The sequence below is a fragment of the Eptesicus fuscus genome, chromosome 3 (assembly GCF_027574615.1).
Source record: "Eptesicus fuscus isolate TK198812 chromosome 3, DD_ASM_mEF_20220401, whole genome shotgun sequence".
Lineage (NCBI taxonomy): Eukaryota > Metazoa > Chordata > Mammalia > Chiroptera > Vespertilionidae > Eptesicus > Eptesicus fuscus.
In genome coordinates this window covers 79,162,467-79,182,951 of record NC_072475.1, presented here as the reverse complement: position 1 = coordinate 79,182,951, position 20,485 = coordinate 79,162,467, and the positions used below count along the sequence as shown (strand labels likewise).

At 40.5% G+C, this 20,485-nt stretch overlaps 1 protein-coding gene across 1 annotated transcript in view; it reads left to right on the top strand.

Moving 5' to 3' along the window:
- DCBLD2 (discoidin, CUB and LCCL domain containing 2) overlaps positions 1–20,485 on the top strand; it is a 102,787-nt gene that overhangs the window by 69,188 nt on the left and 13,114 nt on the right. Inside the window, exons 4-13 of the mRNA XM_008158117.3 lie at positions 162–213; positions 3,172–3,244; positions 3,548–3,681; positions 5,552–5,592; positions 7,100–7,315; positions 8,117–8,241; positions 13,513–13,663; positions 14,461–14,547; positions 14,696–14,821; positions 18,600–18,693. Coding sequence (XP_008156339.2) covers positions 162–213; positions 3,172–3,244; positions 3,548–3,681; positions 5,552–5,592; positions 7,100–7,315; positions 8,117–8,241; positions 13,513–13,663; positions 14,461–14,547; positions 14,696–14,821; positions 18,600–18,693 — 1,099 coding nt within the window. The remainder of the gene's footprint in view (positions 1–161; positions 214–3,171; positions 3,245–3,547; positions 3,682–5,551; positions 5,593–7,099; positions 7,316–8,116; positions 8,242–13,512; positions 13,664–14,460; positions 14,548–14,695; positions 14,822–18,599; positions 18,694–20,485) is intronic.

Sequence of the window (20,485 nt, the reverse complement as noted above, 5' to 3'; positions counted from 1 at the left end):
AGAAAGAAATCTTGATTAACAAAAATTTGTAAAACGTTATTAGTACTACTTTGACAGCTGTTGAGAATTTTGAAATTTAGAACAATATGATTTGGGATTTGAAACTATGTCAGCAAGAGTAAATCTATTACTGAACCCTTTTTTTATTTTTGTTTTTCTAGATCTAATTACTTGTTTAGACACTGCATCCAGCTTTTTGGAGCCTGAGTTCAGGTATGACTATATTTGTACCCTTTTCCCCCCCCTTAAATTTACCTTTATCTACTTCATCCTCATTCTTTATACACTTACGATTAATGTACATGGTGACATAGATATTGTTCTAAGACCTCACTCAATAAACCAGAGTTTATTTAAAGCCTTGAGTTACCATGTTGAAATTTTTCATTAATTGTGCATTTGGATCCTCTCCACAATGAAAATATAATTGTAACGTACTTTCAAAGTAAAACTAGTTGCTCTTCAAAATCTGGCGAAACTGCTAATAAAAGTAGAAGAGTTATCTATATATTTAAAAGCCTAAGTGACCATTATGTCTGAATCACCAGTCGACCGGTCGCTATGGTGCACACTGACCACCAGGAGGCAGAGGCTCAACCCAGGAGCTACCCTCTGGTGGTCACTGTGCTCCCACAGCCAACCTTCCACAGCCAGCCAACTTCTCCCATTCCCTCCCCCGACTGGCAAATCTCCCCTGTCCCTCTGGCCCCACCTGGCAGCCAGCAGGCCCCAGCTGGCAGTTGGCAGGCCCTGGCCTGCCCGACCCCAATCAAGACTGGGCAAGACGGCCCCAATAGGCCCTGATCTCCAGCCAGGCCTAGGGACCCCACCCGTGCATGAATTTCATGCACCTGGCCTTTAGTTTATCTATATATATTAAACCCTAAGCAATAGGTCGCTATATTGTGCACTGGGGAGGGGGGGAGGGGGGGGGCGGTGCACAGCCGGCCAACCTCCCATGGCCCCTCCTTTCCCCCCGGCCCCCCGCACCCCAGTCGGGGCGGGGCCAGCCGGACCCCACCTGTGCACCGGGCCTCTAGTCTTTTCTATAAAAGGACAAGAGAATGGTTTAGGCCAGTGGTCAGCAAACTCATTAGCCAACAGAGCCAAATATCAACAGTACAATGATTGAAATTTCTTTTGAGAGCCAAATTTTTTAAACTTAAACTTCTTCTAACGCCACTTCTTCAAAATAGACTCGCCCAGGCCGTGGTATTTTGTGGAAGAGTCACACTCAAGGGGCCAAAGAGCCGCATGTGGCTCACAAGCCGCAGTTTGCCGACCACGGGTTTAGGCTATTATGAAATTTCAGTGTTCTTACCCAAGTAAGCATTTCTACTACGATTTCCGTGCTTTATGCCCTCATCCCATGCTTAGACTAGAATGAACCTCTAATTGATTTTTCCTTCCATTTCTAACCTTTGCTGGCCTTATGCTGCTATTGAGATTGCTGCCAAGTTATTTTCTAAAGTACATACCTCCTCATTCCCCAGCTTACAAATCTTCAGGTGCTCCTAATTAAGACAAAAGTCATCCAGATTCCTTAGCTTGGTGTTCAGGATCCTGTCCCAGGGTCTTGGGCCATTTTTCTAATCTCATCTCATGCATTCATTTTGAAATGGCTGTGGATTGCTTTCACTGCTCTGAGCTCTCAGAACTTTCGCCTGGGATCACTTTACACCTCTCTGCTTGGCAAAGTCATTCTCATCTTCTGAGACCATCTCACTAACCTCCCTGCAACTCGCTACCTCTTCACAAAGAACCTTCGCTTTGTCTTCAGAAATGGTTCTGTCTCCGTGGGATGGGTCGCTCTTCGGCACTTGTGGGGGATCCTGGTCTGCAGAGGTAGCTCTGGCATCAGTGTATGGCACACAGCCCTGCAGAGGGTGCGCTATCTTGTGCCCTCCACTCTCTAGCTTCGTTGTTATCACTGTCCACATGCCAGCTGCCATTCTCTCTCGCCTGGACTGCTGCACTGTCTGCCTAACTGTCCCAGCGTCCACTCATGGTTCCTTCCCAGTGGCCACAGTACTCTCTTAAAAATATGAACCAGATTATGTACAGATACTGTCAAAAGCCTTTATTGACGTTCTATTTTTACTTAGAATTGTATTCCAGGCTCCTCACCGTAGCCCATGAGGCCTCTGCATGATGTGGCCCCTGCCCCTACTTTAGCCTCCTCTCACACTAACCCCCTTGCTGACTGCAGCCCACCTGCCCTGCTCATCCTCAGTTCCCCGCACATAGCCATCCTGCCTCAAGGACATGCAGTGCCTTTCGATGGGGGTGTATTGCCCTTCTTCAGAGCCCGTTCCCTGACACCCTGACCCAGGCTGTGCAGAGCCTGTTGTGAGCAGACCCTGGAGGCATCTGCCACCTACCAGCCACGTGACCCAACAGTTCCTCAGTGTCCTCATCTGTAAAATGAGGATAATAATAGAACCTACCACGTAGGGTTCTCATGTGGATTGCCAGAAGCACTTAGAATGCTGCCTAGCACATAGTAAGTCTATTCAAAATGTGTATGACTTTTATTAAGTTAGATTCCTCCCAATTACTTCATAGAGTTCCTTTTCTTCATAGCGGAATCATAATCTAACTATCTGTGTGTCACTTTAATGTCTTCCCCACCACTGGAAGGTAAACTCAGTGAGGACAGGAGCCATGTTTGTTTGGCTGACATTTGTAAACCCTGTGCCAGCACAGCACAGCACTTAGACCAAAATACACATTCAAGTAAATGTGTTGCGTGCGTGGGTGGGTGAGTGAGTGAATGAATGAGTGAATGAAAGAATACAAAACATTTTTTTAGATCAACATAAATTTGATCAATCGGGGATGGGTAAAATAAATGTTTTATCCACAGAATAGAATATCATGTAGCTATTAAATATGGTGAATGGACTTTGCAGTAGAAATATATCTGTATTCATTATGAAATGAAATAATCAAAGCTGCATGTAAATAAGAGACCATTGTAAATCTGTGGGTAAAGATGTGTGTGGGCGGATCGGAGGAAGTCTGAAAGGGCTTTTTGGGAGTGCTGGTTCTCAGAGTGGTGAGATGGTGATAATCACATTGAGCTGAAAATGGATATGTGATGCTTTTGTGTGTTTTTTCCCCCAAAAAAGCACCATGGTATGTGCTCTTTAACTTGTTTTTATTTCACAGTAAGTACTGCCCAGCTGGTTGTCTGCTTCCTTTTGCTGAGATATCTGGCACAGTCCCTCATGGATATAGAGATGTAAGTTGCCTATAGACTATGTTAAAGTTGTAATAGGACTTTATGTTTTTAAATTTCAGAATAGGTAAATGTATACCTATTGTATATTTTTGTTTTGATATTTTTCTAGGAATTATTTGCTTTTGGTAATATGTAAAGTCTTATTATTTTTCTTCTAAAAATCTATGTTATGACATCAATAATCTGTCCCATGTTTATTGAGAAAACTGCCCAGATAAACTAATTTCTTGAGGAAGTGTAACTCTTATTTATGAATTATCAAAAGAAAAGAACAAAACTGACTTTTTTTTTCCCTTCCTCAAGTCCTCGCCATTGTGCATGGCTGGCGTGCATGCAGGAGTGGTGTCAAACACCCTGGGTGGCCAGATCAGTGTTGTAATTAGTAAAGGTATCCCGTACTATGAAAGTTCTTTGGCTAACAACGTCACGTCTGTGGTGTAAGTATATATGCTGTTTATAATAAGCATGCTGGGCAGGGGTGGGATGGGACGGGTAAGGCCTCACCAATAAGTTAGTGGTGTTCAGGAATTACCATTTGTGCACTTAGCTCTTATATTTTTGTGTGCTCAGTGTCTGAGTGTACTGGGGAGGACAGGCAAGGTCGTACTACTTGGCTTGTTCTCTGTCCAAAGGTAGTCATTTGCAAGCCTGATTGGTTTGTTTCTTCTTTTCTAAGTGTTAAAAAAGCATAGAATAAGAGTCTAGAAGTATTTTGTCAAATCCATACTTCATTTTAAGGACCAGAACGCTAACTACTGTGTTCCTTATAAGCCTGTGTGACCCAGGAGGAATTGAGAATAATTGAAACACTTTGAGTGTGAATTAAATTTTGACGTTAATCAGAAGTGGTAATATTATGAATCTCCGTCTCATCCTCAGAGAATATTTTCAGAATGTATTTTCATGGTTCCCATGACATTCCACTATTTTACAAAACTTAGAGTAGGCATAAATAAGCAGAAGTTCAGACATTAGATAGAAATGCAGTACTCCTCATCTGTGTCTGTGAATCCTAACTCTTGGGTATGCTCAGTCCTACACACAGTACTAAGTCTGTCTGAAACCAGCTTCTCTTCAGAGGCCCTGGGCCAGTTTCCATGCAGAAGACAGGAGTGGACCACACCCTCAGCAGTAGAAAGCAGGAGTCAGCAGAGTTTTTCTGTAAAGGGCCAGCTAGCAAATATTTTAGGCCTTTCTGGGCCACATGGCTCTGTCATTTATCCCTTTTTTGTTTCATTTACAACCCTCTAACCATGTAAAAACCATGCTTTGCTCATGGGCCACACAGAACAAGCCATGCCTGGGCTATCGGCCCATCACTAGTATGCAGTCAGCTCCCTTTCCTTCTTTTGATTTCTTCTAGATGCTTTTATGCAGATCCTTTCATTCTTTCTCATGTTCTACCTTTAGACTAGAGTTTTTTATGAATTCTCTTTCTCCTCTATACTAATAAAAGGGTAATGTGCTAATTAGACTGGGTCAATTGACCATCTCCTGGACGTCCAACTTCCTTCCGAACAGTTAGGGGGTGACCAGGCCAGCAGGGGAGCAGTTAGGGGATGACCAGGCTGGCAGGGACCAGTTAGGGGGCAATCAGGCTGGCAACAGAGACAGTTAGGGGCGATCAGGCAGGCAGGTGAGCAGTTAGGAGCCAGGGGTCCCAGACATTCCCCCGAATGGTCCTGGATTGGAACGGGTGCAGGCCAGGCTAAGGGAGCCCCCCGTGCGTGAATTTTGTGCTTATTTAGTACTTAAATAAGGACAAGTTGCATCCACTTGTAATGACCTGGATGTTATGCTTAAGGCAGAGCCACATACTTTGAAATCGAAGGGCAGTGCTGCCCTGCAGCACCATAACTTGTTCTAGACATGCTGATTTCCTGTAACAAATGCAGTCTCAGCAGTAGCCTGTTTACTCCAGGAAATTGGAACCTCCTTGTCTGAGACTTACCCCTTGCAGTGCTCTTCACCAGAAGCAGTTGCCACAGGAAAGGCTTAGGAGTCTATTTCATGAAAAAGAGATAAAATAGAAATATATACTCAAGGTTACGAGGACACATTTGCACAATCATATATGAAACTAGGAACTAGATACTTGTAGAGAAAGTTATTTATGCTGATGTCAGAAGTTCTGCTTAGAAATGAGACTTTTTTAACTAGGAGTGTATCTGTTGTCTAATATATAGCCAGAGAATACTCAGTTCTTTATACAGTAAAATAAAAACACAAAAAGGTTTACTAAAGACAAATATGGGGAAGTCATGTGTTCTGTGATATGTCACCAAAAAAAATTTTTCTCTCTTTCAGGGGACACTTATCTACAAGTCTTTTCACATTTAAAACGAGTGGTAAGCCTTTCATGGACTTTATAACTTACTCTCCTTTCTAATAAAAGAGTAATATGCAAATTGACCATCACTCCAACACACAAGATGGCTGCCCCCGTGTAGTCAAAGATGGATGCCCCCATGTGGACATAAGATGGCCAGCAGGGGAGAGCAGTTGGGAGGAATCAGGCCTGCAAGGGCGGGCAGTTGTGGGCGATCAGGCCAGCCGGGGCGGGCAGTTGGGAGGGACCAGGCCTGCAGGGGAGGGCAGTTATGGGTGACCAGGCCGGCAGAGGAGGGAAGTTGGGGGTAACTGGGCCTGCAGGGAAGGGCAGTTGGGGGGAACCCAGGCCTGCAGGAGAGAACAATTGGAGGGGACCAGGCCTGCAGGGGAGGGCAGTTGGGGGGGACCAGGCCTGCAGGGGAGGGCAGTTAGGCTCCTGGCTCAGGCCTGCAGGGGAGGGCAATTAGGGGCAATCAGGCTGGCAGGGGAGTGTTTAAGGAGTGATCAGGCTGGCAGGCAGAAGTGGTTAGGGGCATTCAGGAAGGCAGGCAGGCAAGCAGTTGGGAGCCAGCAGTCCTGGATTGTGAGAGGGATGTCCGACTGCCCATTTAGGCCCGATCCTACCGGCAGTCGGACATCCCTCGAGGGGTCCCAGATTGGAGGGGGTGCAGGCTGGGCTGAGGGACACTCCTCCCCACCATGCACGAATTTCATGTACTGGGCCTCTAGTAATTTGTATAATAGCTAATTTTTTTGAACACTGGATGCCAGGCATTGTGCTAGTTGCTGTTTGTTGTATTTTCTTATTTAGTTGCCACAATAGCACCTATGAGGTTAGAAGGGCATTTAATAACACAATGAATGAAATAAATGAAGTTCTATGTTAATAGGAAAATGATCATGGAAGCAAGGAAAATTTCTAGGAAAGGTGATTTTTGAACTTATTTGAAGAAGTAATTCCTTCATTTGACTGAAAATATTTGAGTGCCTTCGTTTGTCAGGTACTGTTCTGGTCTAGGAAGAAAACGGTGAGCAGAATCAACAAGATTTTGCTTTCCTGGAGCTTACATTCTGGTAGTGAGAGATTGACAATAAACAGTGAATAAGTCAGTTATTACTAGTATTTATGTGTTGTTTATAATATTATAAAATATGTAGAAAATGAAGGAAAAGGGATAGGCAATGATGGAGGTATTGATGGGATCAGGGCAAGCCTCAGGGAGAATGGAACATTTGAGCAAACACCCGAAGGAGTGTGAGTCACCCATTGACCTGGGAGCTTGTTCTGGGGAGAGGGTAATATATCACCTTTAAACTAATGATTGCTCATGAATAAATATACACAGTTCCTGACAAGACACAAAACACAGACCCAAAAAACATGTGCCTAGTTTTGAAATTTCTCTATTACAGTGTAGTATTTGCTTTAGTGTGTAAAGATAAAATAGAAAGTTTGTAGTGAGCAAGTTTGTATAGATTTTAAGTTTATAGCTGGAAAAGCAGTGACTTTCTTTTTTGTTTCAGGTTGTTATGGAACTCTGGGCATGGAATCTGGTGTGATTGCCGATCCCCAGATAACAGCTTCGTCTGTGCTGGAGTGGACGGACCACACCGGGCAGGAGAACAGCTGGAGACCCGAAAAGGCCAGGCTGAAGAAACTGGGGCCTCCCTGGGCTGCTTTTGCCACTGATGAGTATCAGTGGTTACAAATAGATCTCAACAAGGAGAAGAAGATAACAGGTTAAGAGATGTAATTTTTTAGAACAATTTATTATTTTTTTAGAACAACTTATGATTTTATTTTAAAACCTGCTGACATCTAAGATTTTTATAGAAACTTAAGTCACTGCAAATTTAATTATGTGGTTTTAAGTTTTTTGTGTTTTTTTTTTTACTGGTGTTAATGTTACTAAAGATGGTTTTATAAAAAGCATGACAGAGGAGAGGAGTTAGTATTTGAGTCTTATTAGCTTTTCTTATTGTAATAAGATTCTTTTAAGGTAGTGTTTCAGTAAAGGGATCTGGAGACATCTGAAATAACCATATATTATAGTCATTAAAAGAAATTTATGTTCAAGGAGTGTACTCTAAGTGCTATAAATAATATTCCACATGTGTTGAGTATGAATTTAATTATTTAGAGCGATCTAGCAAGTGATCAGCGTAATTGGTTGGGGTTGGTTTCGTTAAAGATTTATTTTGCTTTGGTACTGAAAATAATACTAGTAATCATCTTTAATCTGTTCATTCCTAGGAAATCATTTTTACTCTAGGTGCAATATATTTTACAATGATATGAACACAGGCTATGAACACGGGCTGCTAAAATAGAATGGTTCTTTCCTTACGTGTGCTCATAATTCTCCCAGTCTCTACCAGGGAACAAAGCCAAGGATTTTGGTACTATTAAATGAAACCTTGCACTTAGATGTGGTAATGTGTCATGGGCAAAAATGTTTGAACAGTGTTTATGTTTCAATGGTGAACAAACTTCAAAGACCAGACCATGTGCATTAATGAAAGCAACTCTCCATTCCGCAGGCATTGTGACCACTGGCTCCACCATGGTGGAGCATAACTACTATGTGTCAGCCTACAGAATTCTATACAGTGATGACGGGCAGAGGTGGACTGTGTACAGAGAGCCTGGTGTGGAGCAGGATAAGGTAAAATGATGAACAAGGTATTTTTAAAAACATTTTTTTAAATGAGCCTTTGCCAAAAGTCACAGGAGCTCCTGTGTGATCTAAAAGTAAAATACCGTTTGGTCGTACTCTGCCCTCTTCTGGTCATTTTAGCATGGTTAGGAAATTCTCAGTGGTTCTAGGTCACTTTCGATGATTGTGAGGGTTAAATACTTTACTGATTCTTTTTTCACTACATTTTAATTCAAGTTTTAGATACTTGATTAGGAAATTCTAAAAGGGAACTTATAATTTCTTGTCTTTAAAAAACTTTTCATTTCAATACACAGGATGATGGAAAAGCCTAATTTGTTTCCGGATTTCTACTCTGGTACATAAATTAACAAACATGACAGTGCTGAAACGTGCTAGACCAGCTGAAGGCGTTGAGAAGGGTTGAGAGTAGGCACAGGTGGCTCCCATCTAGATGTTTATCATTTTCACCTGGCTCCTGGCCCTTGATCCACCACAAGGATCTTGTAATTGCAAGAGTCCATGTCCCGAGGATGGAAGAGTCCTCTCATCAGAATTGATAGATGAGCACATATTTTTAATGAGTTTTGATTGTTACATGATACTATTAGTTCTTTGTGAGGTTTTTTTTTTTAGTTACATGATACTATCAGTTCTCTATCAGATATATGATACTAGAGACCCAGTGCACGAAATTCATGCATGGGTGGGGTCCCTAGGCCTGGCCAGTGATCAGGGCCTATTGGGGCTGTCTCTCCCAGTCCCGATTGGGGCTGGGCTGGCTAGGGCCTCCTGCCGCCTGCTGGACAGGGCCTGCTGGATGGGAGGGACCGTGGGAGGTTTGCCGGCCAGGGGGAGGGACCGGGGGAGGTTGGCTGGCCATAGGAGGTTTGCTGTGGGAGTGCACTGACCACCAGGAGGCAGCTCCTGCTTTGAGTGTCTGCCCCCTGGTGGTCAGTGCGCATCATAGCTACTGGTCGTTTTGGTCTTAACAGTCGTTTAGGCTTTTATATATAGAGATATTAATATATCTTTATTTACCACTTTTCTCATCTGTTCAAAAACTGCAGGGGCTTCCTATAGTCTTTCATATGGATCTAAACTCTTCTGCTGTTATTCAAGGCCTTCTTTCCTCTCTCCTACTTGGTATCACATGAACTTCATATTTGGTGAGCCTCAGCCCATTGAAGCAAATAACAATATTGTCTCCATTTCTATCTTCTAATGCCCCCAAACTTGACTACCTTTTATTCTTAGCACATCCACATTTATTTGTATAATATTTATATTTATGAGGTATAGTGAATTTCTTGAAATTGTAAAAATTGTCCATATTTATATTATAAAAACATCTAAGAACATTGAATTATATTTCTGAAAAAGATTTGTTTGGTTTCATTTTGAAAGATAATTTCACTGAGTTGATAATTCTAGGTTGACAGTTTTTGGTTTCAATACTTTAATTATGCTTACATTTTTTTCTGGTTTGCATTGTTTTCAGTGAGAATTCTGCTACATTCTTAATCATTGTTGCTCAATATGTAATGTGTCTTTTTTTTTTCTTGGCTACTTTTAAGATTTTCTTTTTATCATTTGTTTCAAGTAATTTGATTATGATGTGCTTTGTGTAGTTGTCTTATTATTTCTTCTTGGGCTTTGAGCTTCTTGGATCTGTGGGTTATAATTTGCATCAAATTTGGAAAATTGTAGGCCTTTTTTCCCCCCAAATATGTCTCCTTTTCAGTTCTAATTACATGACTATTATGACTTCTGAATATGTCTTACAGTTCACTGATGCTATTCATTGTTTTCATCTTTCTCTATGTTCTAGCTTCAAACATTTCTACTGTTTTGTATTCAAATTCAGAATTCTAATCTGGAATGTCTGATCTGCTATTAATCCTATCCTCTGTATTTATCTTCAATATTGTATTTTCACCTCTAGATTTTCAGGTTGGGGTTTTAAAATTTTCTTCCATGTCTCTCATTAACATGCTCATGCTTTATACATTACCTCTGAAACATGTGGAGTATATAATAACTCAATGCCCTTGCCTACTAATTCTATCTACTAATATGTCCTAGATCTTTTTATGTTGATTGATATTATGGGTCATATTTTACATGTCTGATAATTTTTGACTGGTAAACTATACATTGTAGAAATTGTAAACTACATTGTTTGGTGCTAGATTTCATTTTGTGTTATTCCTTTAATTTTGTTTTAACTTCACTCTGGGACACAGATTACTTGAAAATCTTTATCTTTTCAAGGCTTTCATTTTTGCTTTATTAGGCAGGACTTGAGCAGCCTTTTCTAATTTTTTCCTACTACTGAGGAAATAGTGTTCTAAATATTCAATCTAACATCCCATGTATTTCTTCATTTTGGCTGTTGGCAGTGTGAGCTATTCCCAGCTCTCCGTGGCTCTCAGAATTGTTCTACTGGCTCCTTTCTGGTGGATTTTCACCGGTCCTCCCTCAGACAGTTTCTTCATATACAGCTGAAGATTTAAGGGGAATCTTCCTACAGATCTTAGAAGTTTTTCTGCAGTCTTCTTCCCTCCTATACTGTACCCTGCAAATCCTAGCTGCCTTGGCCTCTCATCTCTGAGCTCTGTCTCCTTGATTCAGTGAAACACCAGGCTCTCTCTAAGCAATATTGGGACAGGAGAAGGGCTCCCCGCGTTTCCCTTTTCTCAGGGATTTTCGCCCTATGCTGCCTGTTGTCCAGTGTCTGAAAACCATTTTTATTTGATTTCCTATATTTTATTTGATTTTTCAGAAATTTAAAGAAAAAGGTTAAATCCAATCATGGATAGAAATGGGAGTCCTGGCATGGAACTATACGAAATAACAGTCTTTTACCTCACTTATGTTAGCCCATCAGCTCCCTCACCTGCCCGAACTCAAGGGTAATTGGTGTATTTATTTTCACACCCTTTCAAAGCATGCAGATGGGCATGAGCCACATACATGCAGATTGAGAGAGTTTTGAGTTTTGTTTTAAAATGGGAATGTGTGTACAACTTGTTTTATAATGTGTTGTTTTTAATAGTAGGCCATGTTGGTGTGTGCTAACAACCAATAAATTTAAATTCCCTGAGAATAGGAACTTTGACTTCCATTTTCATTTTTCCCTCATGACACCTTGCAAACCTCCCTCAAATAGGAATTTATAATAGGTGTTCATAGGTTAGCGATAATAAATCTTTTTTTTTTAATTGATTTCAGAGAGGAAGAGAGAGGGAGAGGGAGAGAGATAGAAATATCAATGATGAGAGAGAGTCATTGATCGGCTGCCTCCTGCATGACCCCCACCTGGGACCAAGCCCCCAACCCAGGCATGTACCCTGACCAGGAATTGAACCATGACCTCCTGGTTCATAGGTCGATGCTCAACCACTGAGCCATGCTGACCAGGCTATAGCAAATCTATTTTACTTCGTTTTTGTTTTGTTTTGTCTTGTTTTGTTTTGTTTTTAGGGAGAGTGGAGAGTGGAAGAGAAAGGGAAAGACAGAGAGAAACATTGATGTGAGAGAAACACATTGATTGGTTGCCTCCTGCACAAGCCCTGACAGGGCCTGGGCCAGGGTGGAACCTGCAACCGAGGTATGTGCCCCTGACCGGAATCGAACCTGGGATCCTTTGGTCTGCTGGCCAATATTCTATCCACTGTTATCTACTGTGCCAAACCAGCTAGGGCTTACTTAGTTTTTATAAAATCTGTCTCCTTTAAATTTTTTATAAAAATAAGACTGCAGTCTGGAGTAAAATCTCAGGGATATAGTTTTTATGTTTATTATTTGTTCCGCTAATTCAATAAACTGTATATAATATTGCTTTTATTTTATTTCAAAGTAATATTTGAGGAAATAATGGAAGCTTACTAGTGTGGAGATTATTGTAATTTCAAAATAAACCTCTTAGAAAATAAGGCTATTAATACATCCTAGAAATTTGCAATCTAATGTCATGTGAATCAGCCAAGAAAAAAAATAGCTATAATATTTGGAAATGGCTTGATTGAGGAAGTAAACATTTACTTGCTCTTTCCTTAACTAGTAAAAACAAACCACTCTGATTTTAGGCAGGTGCTCACTTATTGATGGTCTTTAGAAACTAACTACAGATGATTTGGCCTGAAGGGACAGGAGGGCTCTTTTTTGCTTAGTAGAGCACTGAGCATAAATCAGAAGACCCAGATTCAAGTCACTGCTCTGTCACTGACTGGCCGTGGGATCCCATTCTGAGCTTCAGTTTCCTGGGTTCTGCCTGATCATAGGGTTGTCATGAAGAGCAACTGAGTTAATCCTATGAAATGCTTTATAATTAAGAGCTTTTCCAGTGTAAGATACTGTCATTTGCTTGAATAGTTGAGGGAATGAGATGTTACTTGAAATCATATTTTTACCTAAGGGTTATATAATGCATTTGTTGCTGTTTAGTGATGATTGTTAAATTAGGCAAGTAACTTGTCACTTTTCTGGCTCAAAGAGCAACAAGAAAACAGAATATGGGAACTGTGTTTATATAGTTTATCCACTAGGTGGAGGTATATATCTGTTGTGTTAGTGTATGCTCACTTCCAGTCTATTTATTGGGAGAAAAATTATGAAAAGTTCACAGTAAAGCATTTTCTCTAAGATCTCATACATTCAGTTAGGCTTTATTTTGAAAATAAAGTCAACATATTAAAACAAATATGGAATAGATGGTAATTCCATAGGACTGGAGTTACTAATTTATTAATAACAATATACCATATTATTACAGTTGAAGCTCTCTTCTCAGATTGCCAAGTTATCATTCTTGGTATGTTTGCATCATCTTAAAATCATTTTTATATTTCATATTTTTCTTTTATAAAAATTTTTGATGAAAAATGTGCAGCTTCTTAAAATAGAAACAGACTCTAGATAGAGAGCAGGCAGACAGTCCCAGGGAGTGTGGAGGGGTGTGGAGGGGAATCGAGCAAAAAGGAGAGAGCTCATGAACATGAACAACAGTGTGGTGATTGGGGGAGAGCAGGGTGGGAAGCGGGCACAGAGGGGGTAAGTGGTGATGGGAAAGATTAAATTCTTCTTTAAAAAAAGAAAGAATGTGCAACATCTTAATGGTTTTCAAAATTGTGATTCATTTATTTTCTTAAAAATTAATTCTTATTGTCATACTTTGCAGATCTCATTTAAGGCCCAAAACAAAAACATGTTTCAGTGGAGCAATTTAGCCCTGGCCTCTGTTGATGTAAAGTACCAATTTTTTGTTGTTTTTTAAAGATATTTCAAGGAAACACAGATTATCACCAGGATGTGCGTAATAACTTTTTGCCACCAATTATTGCACGTTTTATTAGAGTGAATCCTACCCAATGGCAGCAGAAAATTGCCATGAAAGTGGAGCTGCTGGGATGCCAGTTTATTCTTAAAGGTAAAGCAGCAGTATATTTCAGACATGATATTTTCACTGGATTAATTAAAAATGCAAATTGAATGCTGTTCTCAGGGAAGGTAGTTAATAACAATGTGTTTAACCTCTAAATTATATTATCATCTTAAAGGAATTTTTAAAAAGAAACAGTTGTCCTCATAAAAAGTTAAACATCAAAATTATTTTCAAATTACAAGTTGGAAAGAGGGCATCATTCATGAGATGATGTAATGAGATTGCTTTCCAAATCTATTCTCAATCTTAATTTTTAGTCAGGTCTCATGTAATATAATATTCATATCACATAAACACTAATGATTGATTATAATAGTAACCTCAGTCTAAGTGACTTTTACTTTGAATAAATTAAAAGTGGGAGTAACTTCCTTCAATATTATATAATGTCTTAATACTTCGTTTACTGTTGTATCTCTAAGAACTACCACAGTGCCTAACATATAAGGGGCCCTCCGTAAATATTTCTCAAATGAATTGATGGGTAGTCTATCAAAATGCAATGAAATTTTTATAGCTGAAGAGTTCAACATCATTTGCCTTCCCATTATTTTCCTTCTTAAGAAGATTACTCTCAGACAATTTGTTTAAAAACTGAGAAATCTCAGTATATATGTGCTTTCAATACAGAATATATTTATCCTTCTGACATATTTCTCTGAGATTTAAAGTTACTGTGCAGTATTAAGTATTTTAGGAAATGGTAAAGACATTTAAATTACTACTTTTAACTGTGGTTTTTATAAGCAAAGCGTGTAAACTTTTCTAAACCGTTTTTCAAGGTCGCCCTCCAAAACTTACTCAACCTCCACCTCCTCGGAACAGCAATGACCTCAAAAACACTACAGCCCCTCCAAAAATAGCCAAAGGTAGGCCTCCTTTGAACGTGAAATGTTCATATTTCCTGGGTTTATGATATAATTTTCCATAAATATGTTAAAAAGCATTTTAAAATAACTTAATTTTAATCAAGTTTATGTAGATAAAAGAATAAAGTTTTAAAATCTTTTTTTAAAGGTCGTGGCCACAAATTCACTCAGCCACTCCAACCTCGCAGTCGCAATGAATTTCCTGCACAGACAGAACAAACAACTGCCACTCCTGATATCAAAAACACTACCGTAACTCCGGATGTCACCAAAGGTGGGCGAACCCAGCGTTCACACCTGTTATGTAGTCGTGTTTTACTGTTTGCAACTTAAGTTTTCAAGAACATTTCTAGCTTTTAAACCTTTTCCTCGGACTTGTGTATTTTAAGTATAGCAAAAAAAATTGATTCCCTTCCTTGGGAAAAAACTGACTGCTTTGCTCAAAGTTCTATTCTCTCAAGCCATGTAGAATTGCTCTTTAAATATTTACAGATGGCTGCTGTATTCTAAGCCTCCTCTGCAATTTTTGTCCCTATACAGCAAAACACATGGAGTCTTGTGCCTAGAAATATTTCTAGAAATAACTAAAAGCATAGCAGAAAACCGTTTTTGTTTTTTTTCTTTATTATATATTAATTTTCTGGATAGGGAACTTGGTGGCAAAAAAAAAAAAAGGAAGATTAAAAAACAAGTTTTGGTGAAACTTTCGGTTAGGGTTAGGGTAATAACTTTTTAAAAATATTCTGATTTAACATTCATAAAAAAGTGGTGTCTGTTCTTAAAATGTTTACTATTATAACTTTTTAGATTATCAGTATAAATGTATTAGTAGAATTTACTTTCAAATTTTATTAATGATAAATAAGGTATTAACATATACAAAGCATAGTAGCTCTTTGATTTTATAGCTTGTCAAGAAACAAAATTTCAGTTGGATACAGAAAACAAAGCCTTGGTGTTCTGTAGGAATTAGTTTCAGTGTTGGCAGACAAAGAAAGCACACTTTTTCAAGACAGCGCAGAGAAGAGAAAGCAATTCATCCGTAGTAACTTGTGTCATATAGAACTTGAATCATTCTCATTTTCTGAAAATTTGTCTGGATTCATATAACTTTCTCCAACTTTCCAAGTGTCAGTTTCTTTCCTATCATCCAAACAGACTAATTTCTTTCTCGTGCCGCAGGAAAATCTAGAGGGAAGCGAGAATTCTCAGAGCCAAGAGATCTTAGCATCCACAGAGTGCTTCTTACAGCTTGCAGAAGGCATGCAAGAATCTCAGGCCACATGCCTGGAGGGAGGAACAGTCATCTTATTGTTCAAAATCTGATTATAGCACCTTAAAATCTCAAACTAAAAGTGTCCTTAAAGCATTATCTCCCAGAACTAGGATCCCTGTAAGATTAAAAAGAATTAACAAAGAATGTGCAGGTCTTTTTAATTGAAGAGCTCTTGTCTCCTTTTCTCTGGAAAAGTGATGTACAGACCCACATCTAAGCAGGTGGTTTAGCGCCTCTGATTAAATCAAACTGTATCCATATGAACCTCATTCTTCTCTCTCCAATTTCACAAATTTTAGAAATAAAAAAGCATATTTACTTTCTGAAGGTTTAACGCTGTCTAACCTGACAGGATTTGTTTTATGCACGCCTTCTCCATTTTCACATTCAGACAGCAAGTGAGGACGGAGGAAAGCAGCTCATAGTCAGGTTTGTGCCACGATAGCTTCCCGCTCCTCCTCCAGAGGGCCTCAGCGCCAACCGGTAGCCTTTCTGTTTTCCATGTTACCTCTTCTGACTGTTCTCAACAGTTGCCTCCATATTTTTTAAACCTGTGACCAGGGATATTCACTCACTCCCAGTAACCTCTTCAACTTCACAAAGAAAGTAGAAGCCATTAGAAGGACACTCCCTTTTTGTGGAACCTACAAACTCACCTGTACCTCTGTCCACTTCAGTGAAAAAGAGGGGATTCCTCATATTACCCAAGACTGGTCACTTCACCTGAGCCCTGGCCCCATTCATCCAGCTTCTCAGAAGCCCCCTGTTATTGATCATCCTCTGCCGGTGCTGTTATCGTCAGCCTCTTTCTGTCTTGGATGCAGTTATAAATGCGTAAGGCGTGGCACAGTGTCTGGCACTCAGCCCCCAGTGGACATCAGCAGCTGTGCCGTCCTCATGCCAGGAGGGGTTGACAGATGAAGAAAGAAACTAATGTTGCAAATGACTTTAGGCAGCCCGTTTTCTGGATCTGGGCCCAGGATTCTTTATCTGTGGAGTGAGATAAGGGGATTAAATGCGCTCCTCCTCCTCCCTGTAGGATGCAGCACTGCGTCAGTTCCTGCCCTGTTGATACACACATTGGGTTTCTATACTTAACTCGACATTGTCGCCTTTCTGTATCTATAACTATTGTGCCCTTGTACTGCAACATCATTTCCATTTGCCGGGAATATTTTCCTGTAAGGATGTCCTTACTCCTTTTCATTGTTGGGTATTTGGATTATTTCCAGAAGCAAACCTCTCTAAAGACACATCCTTGAATGTCATCTTTATTTTTTCCTAAGAATAAATTCTAGATGTGGAATTGCTAAGTAATTATTGTTTACACTTATTGCCCCAAAATGATACAGAACGTATTATTGTATATTTCCATAAAAATACCTTTTCCCTAATATCCTCTTCAACAATTAGTTATCTATATATATATTAAAAGCCAGCAACCGTAACGCTGTAATGACCAGAACAACTGGTCACTGTGATGCCCACTGTGGCCAGTGAACCAGCCCGATCTGGGGAGGGGGCCGGCCAGCCAACATCCCGCGGCCCCTCCCCCCAGCCAGCTCTGCCCCCCCCCGATCACCCCCCCACACACACACTAATTGGGGCTGGGGCTGGCCGGCCAACCTCCCACAGCCCCTCCCCAGCCGTTGACCCCTGATTGGCCCCCTCACCCCAGTCAGGGGCGGGGCCCACTGGCCAATCGCCTGCGGCCCCTCCCCCCAGTCGGCCTGGCCCTGATCAGTCCCTATTGGGGTGTGTTGGCCAGCCAACATCCCACTATCTCCTCCTCTTGACAGGCCCAGCCTCAATCCACCCCAATTGGGGCCAGGCCGACTGGACCCCACCCATGCACGAATTTGTGCACTGGACCTCTAGTTTTAAACAATTGCCAATTTGATAAGCAGAAATATGATCTTATTCTTGTTCTAACTTTCATTTCTCTGATTACTAGTGAGGCTAACATGTTGAATGGTCACTTGTTCTTTTAAATGTATTGTTCATTCATCCCCGCCAACTTTTCTATTCTTTGTTTTTGACTTGTATATCCTGTCACATCTTAATTATAGTAACTCTTTATCAATATGCAAAACATATTGTCTTCATTTATCATTTTTCTTTCAGTCATTGTCTTGGTGATTTAACCTTTTGCACTCGCTTGCTTTTTTCTCGATTCCTTTATTCTACTCGGGATTTAATTTTTTAAATACCCCAGATTTTACAAAGCACGGCAATAGAATAAAAAACTGGAGTTTCTTTTCATACAAACTTATTTATTTGGATGTTTTTATATTTCAAATTATTGATACATTCAAAGAGTAATTTTAATCTCGACATCCGAGTGCAAAAGGTTAAGAAGTTACTATGGCCTGGCCAGTGTGGCTAGGTGGTTGAGCATTGACCCATGAACCAAGAGGTTGAAGGTTCGATTGCGTGTCAGGGCACATGCCCAGATTGCAGGCTCAGTTCCCAGTAGGGGCATGCAGCAGGCAGCTGATCGATGTTCTGCTCTCACATCCATGTTTTTCTTTCTCCCTCTCCCTTCCTATCTCTATAAAGATCAAAACTTACTATGAAATTTTTAAAACATAATATAAAGGTGGATCAAATAATGTGATAAACTTTCACAGATCCATGAAAGCTCCTGAGGTTACCAACTCATGCCTAGTATCGTTTCATAAATAATGTTTATAGTATTTCTTCAAATAGAAACCTTTGCTAAAATGGTTCATTCTCACTGTTTCCAGTCATAATTTCTGCCTTTGGCCTATTTCAGATGTAGCCTTGGCTGCAGTGCTTGTCCCTGTGCTGGTCATGGTCCTCACCACTCTCATTCTCATATTAGTGTGTGCTTGGCATTGGAGAAACAGGTTAGTATATAAGCAATTCACCTAATTGGTCCTCGAAGGGGGTGTTTTCAAATGTGAAATAGAAACTAAATACAGAAGATGAACTATAATTTGTCTTTTAGAGAAGGGAGAGTTAAGACAGTCATTAAAATAAAAATACATGTTTCTTCCATATTCCCATAAAAAATGAGTATGTTCAGTTACAGTCAGTTACTGAGTACCTTTATTGCATCAAATTTTGCAATGCACACTGGAATATACAGATTAATAAGAAAAATGTCTAACACATAGGTGCTTAGTAATATTTACTGAAAGAGTGAAACATAATTACTATCTTCAAGATGTTAGGAAGGATTGACTGGCACAAAATGAGGAACTGTAAAGCAGTTCGATGAGTTACTTAGGAAGTGCCAGAGGACACAAATGCAAGGACCATGAGAGTTTTCTGAAATTCTTAAAATTAGCATGTTTTAGTAAAAAGAAAGACTTGGATTTGGCTAGATTGTGGAAGGTAGAGACCGCCCAGACTGAGAGAACTACTTGAGCAAGGGCACGGAGATGTGGGATGTGGGCAGCATCGCGAGTCACCGGACGTGGGTTGGCCTGGGAGAGCACTGAGAAAGAACCTAGACGTACAGCCTGGACCAGGATCAGGGAGAGAGAAATCTAGATTGCATTCTCTAGATGGGGAAATCATTGGAGTGCATTAAGCAGATGATTAGACAAAGAGAGTGGCAGCTGTTTTCGCAGAGTGGGTTGAAGGGGAGAGATTAGAAGAGGCAGAAAGATGAAGTAGGAAACTGCTGAGGCCTGGCAGGAACATAGCAATTCTAGAAAAAAGAGACATGAGAGGGAGAGATGTCCCAGTGGCATTGATGGGATGCATGACTGGCTGTCATGGTGAGGAAGTAGGAGGGATCTCGGATGACCTGAAGTTTCTGGCTCGTGTAGTTCGATCAGTAGGGATTCCAAGAGATGAGGTAATAGCAGGAGGGACAGGTTCGGTGGAGCAAGGGCATGACTTCTTTTGTTCCGTCAGTCAATATTTGAGTTTCTACCCCGTGCCAAGTATTGAGCCTTGTGGTAGGAGGTCGGTGAGGAACCCCAAAGTTTACACAATGGGAGAGGATACAGTGCAGAAAACTTGTGGCTATGGTACCAGCATGGATCCCAGTGGATCCCAGAGTCATGGTGTTGGGGAAGTTGTCTGAGCAGAGACCCAGTAAGCTAGTATGAGGGCAGCAGGGAAAGGACTTTAGGGACATCTAGGAAAGGAAATTCATGTTGTTTTCAGGGAACTGGACAGCAACAGTAGTAATGATGAGAATAGCAGCAACAACTAATTTTATAGAAAATTAAACTATTTTAAGCATTACTCTAAACGCTTTACATGTTTTAACCAAGCCTCAAAACATCCTATGAAAACGGCACTGTTGCCAAAACCGGTTTGGCTCAGTGGATAGAGCGTCAGCCTGCAGACTAAAAGGTCCCAGGTTCGATTCCGGTCAAGGGCATGTACCTTGGTTGCGGGAACATCCCCAGTAGGTGGTGTGCAGGAGGCAGCTGAATGATGTTTCTAGCTCTCTATCCCTCTCCCTTCCTCTCTGTAAAAAAATCAATAAAATATATTTAAAAATTAAAATAAAAATAAATTTTAAAAAAAGGGCACTGTTATAAATCCCATTTTACAGAAGAAGAAAGTGAGAAGGGAGCATAAATAACTTGCCCAGGTTCACCTGGCCAGCACATGGCTGAGCGGAGTTTTGGACCTGGCTGCAGAGCCCACGCTCCTAACCACTGCTGCCTCTGAACA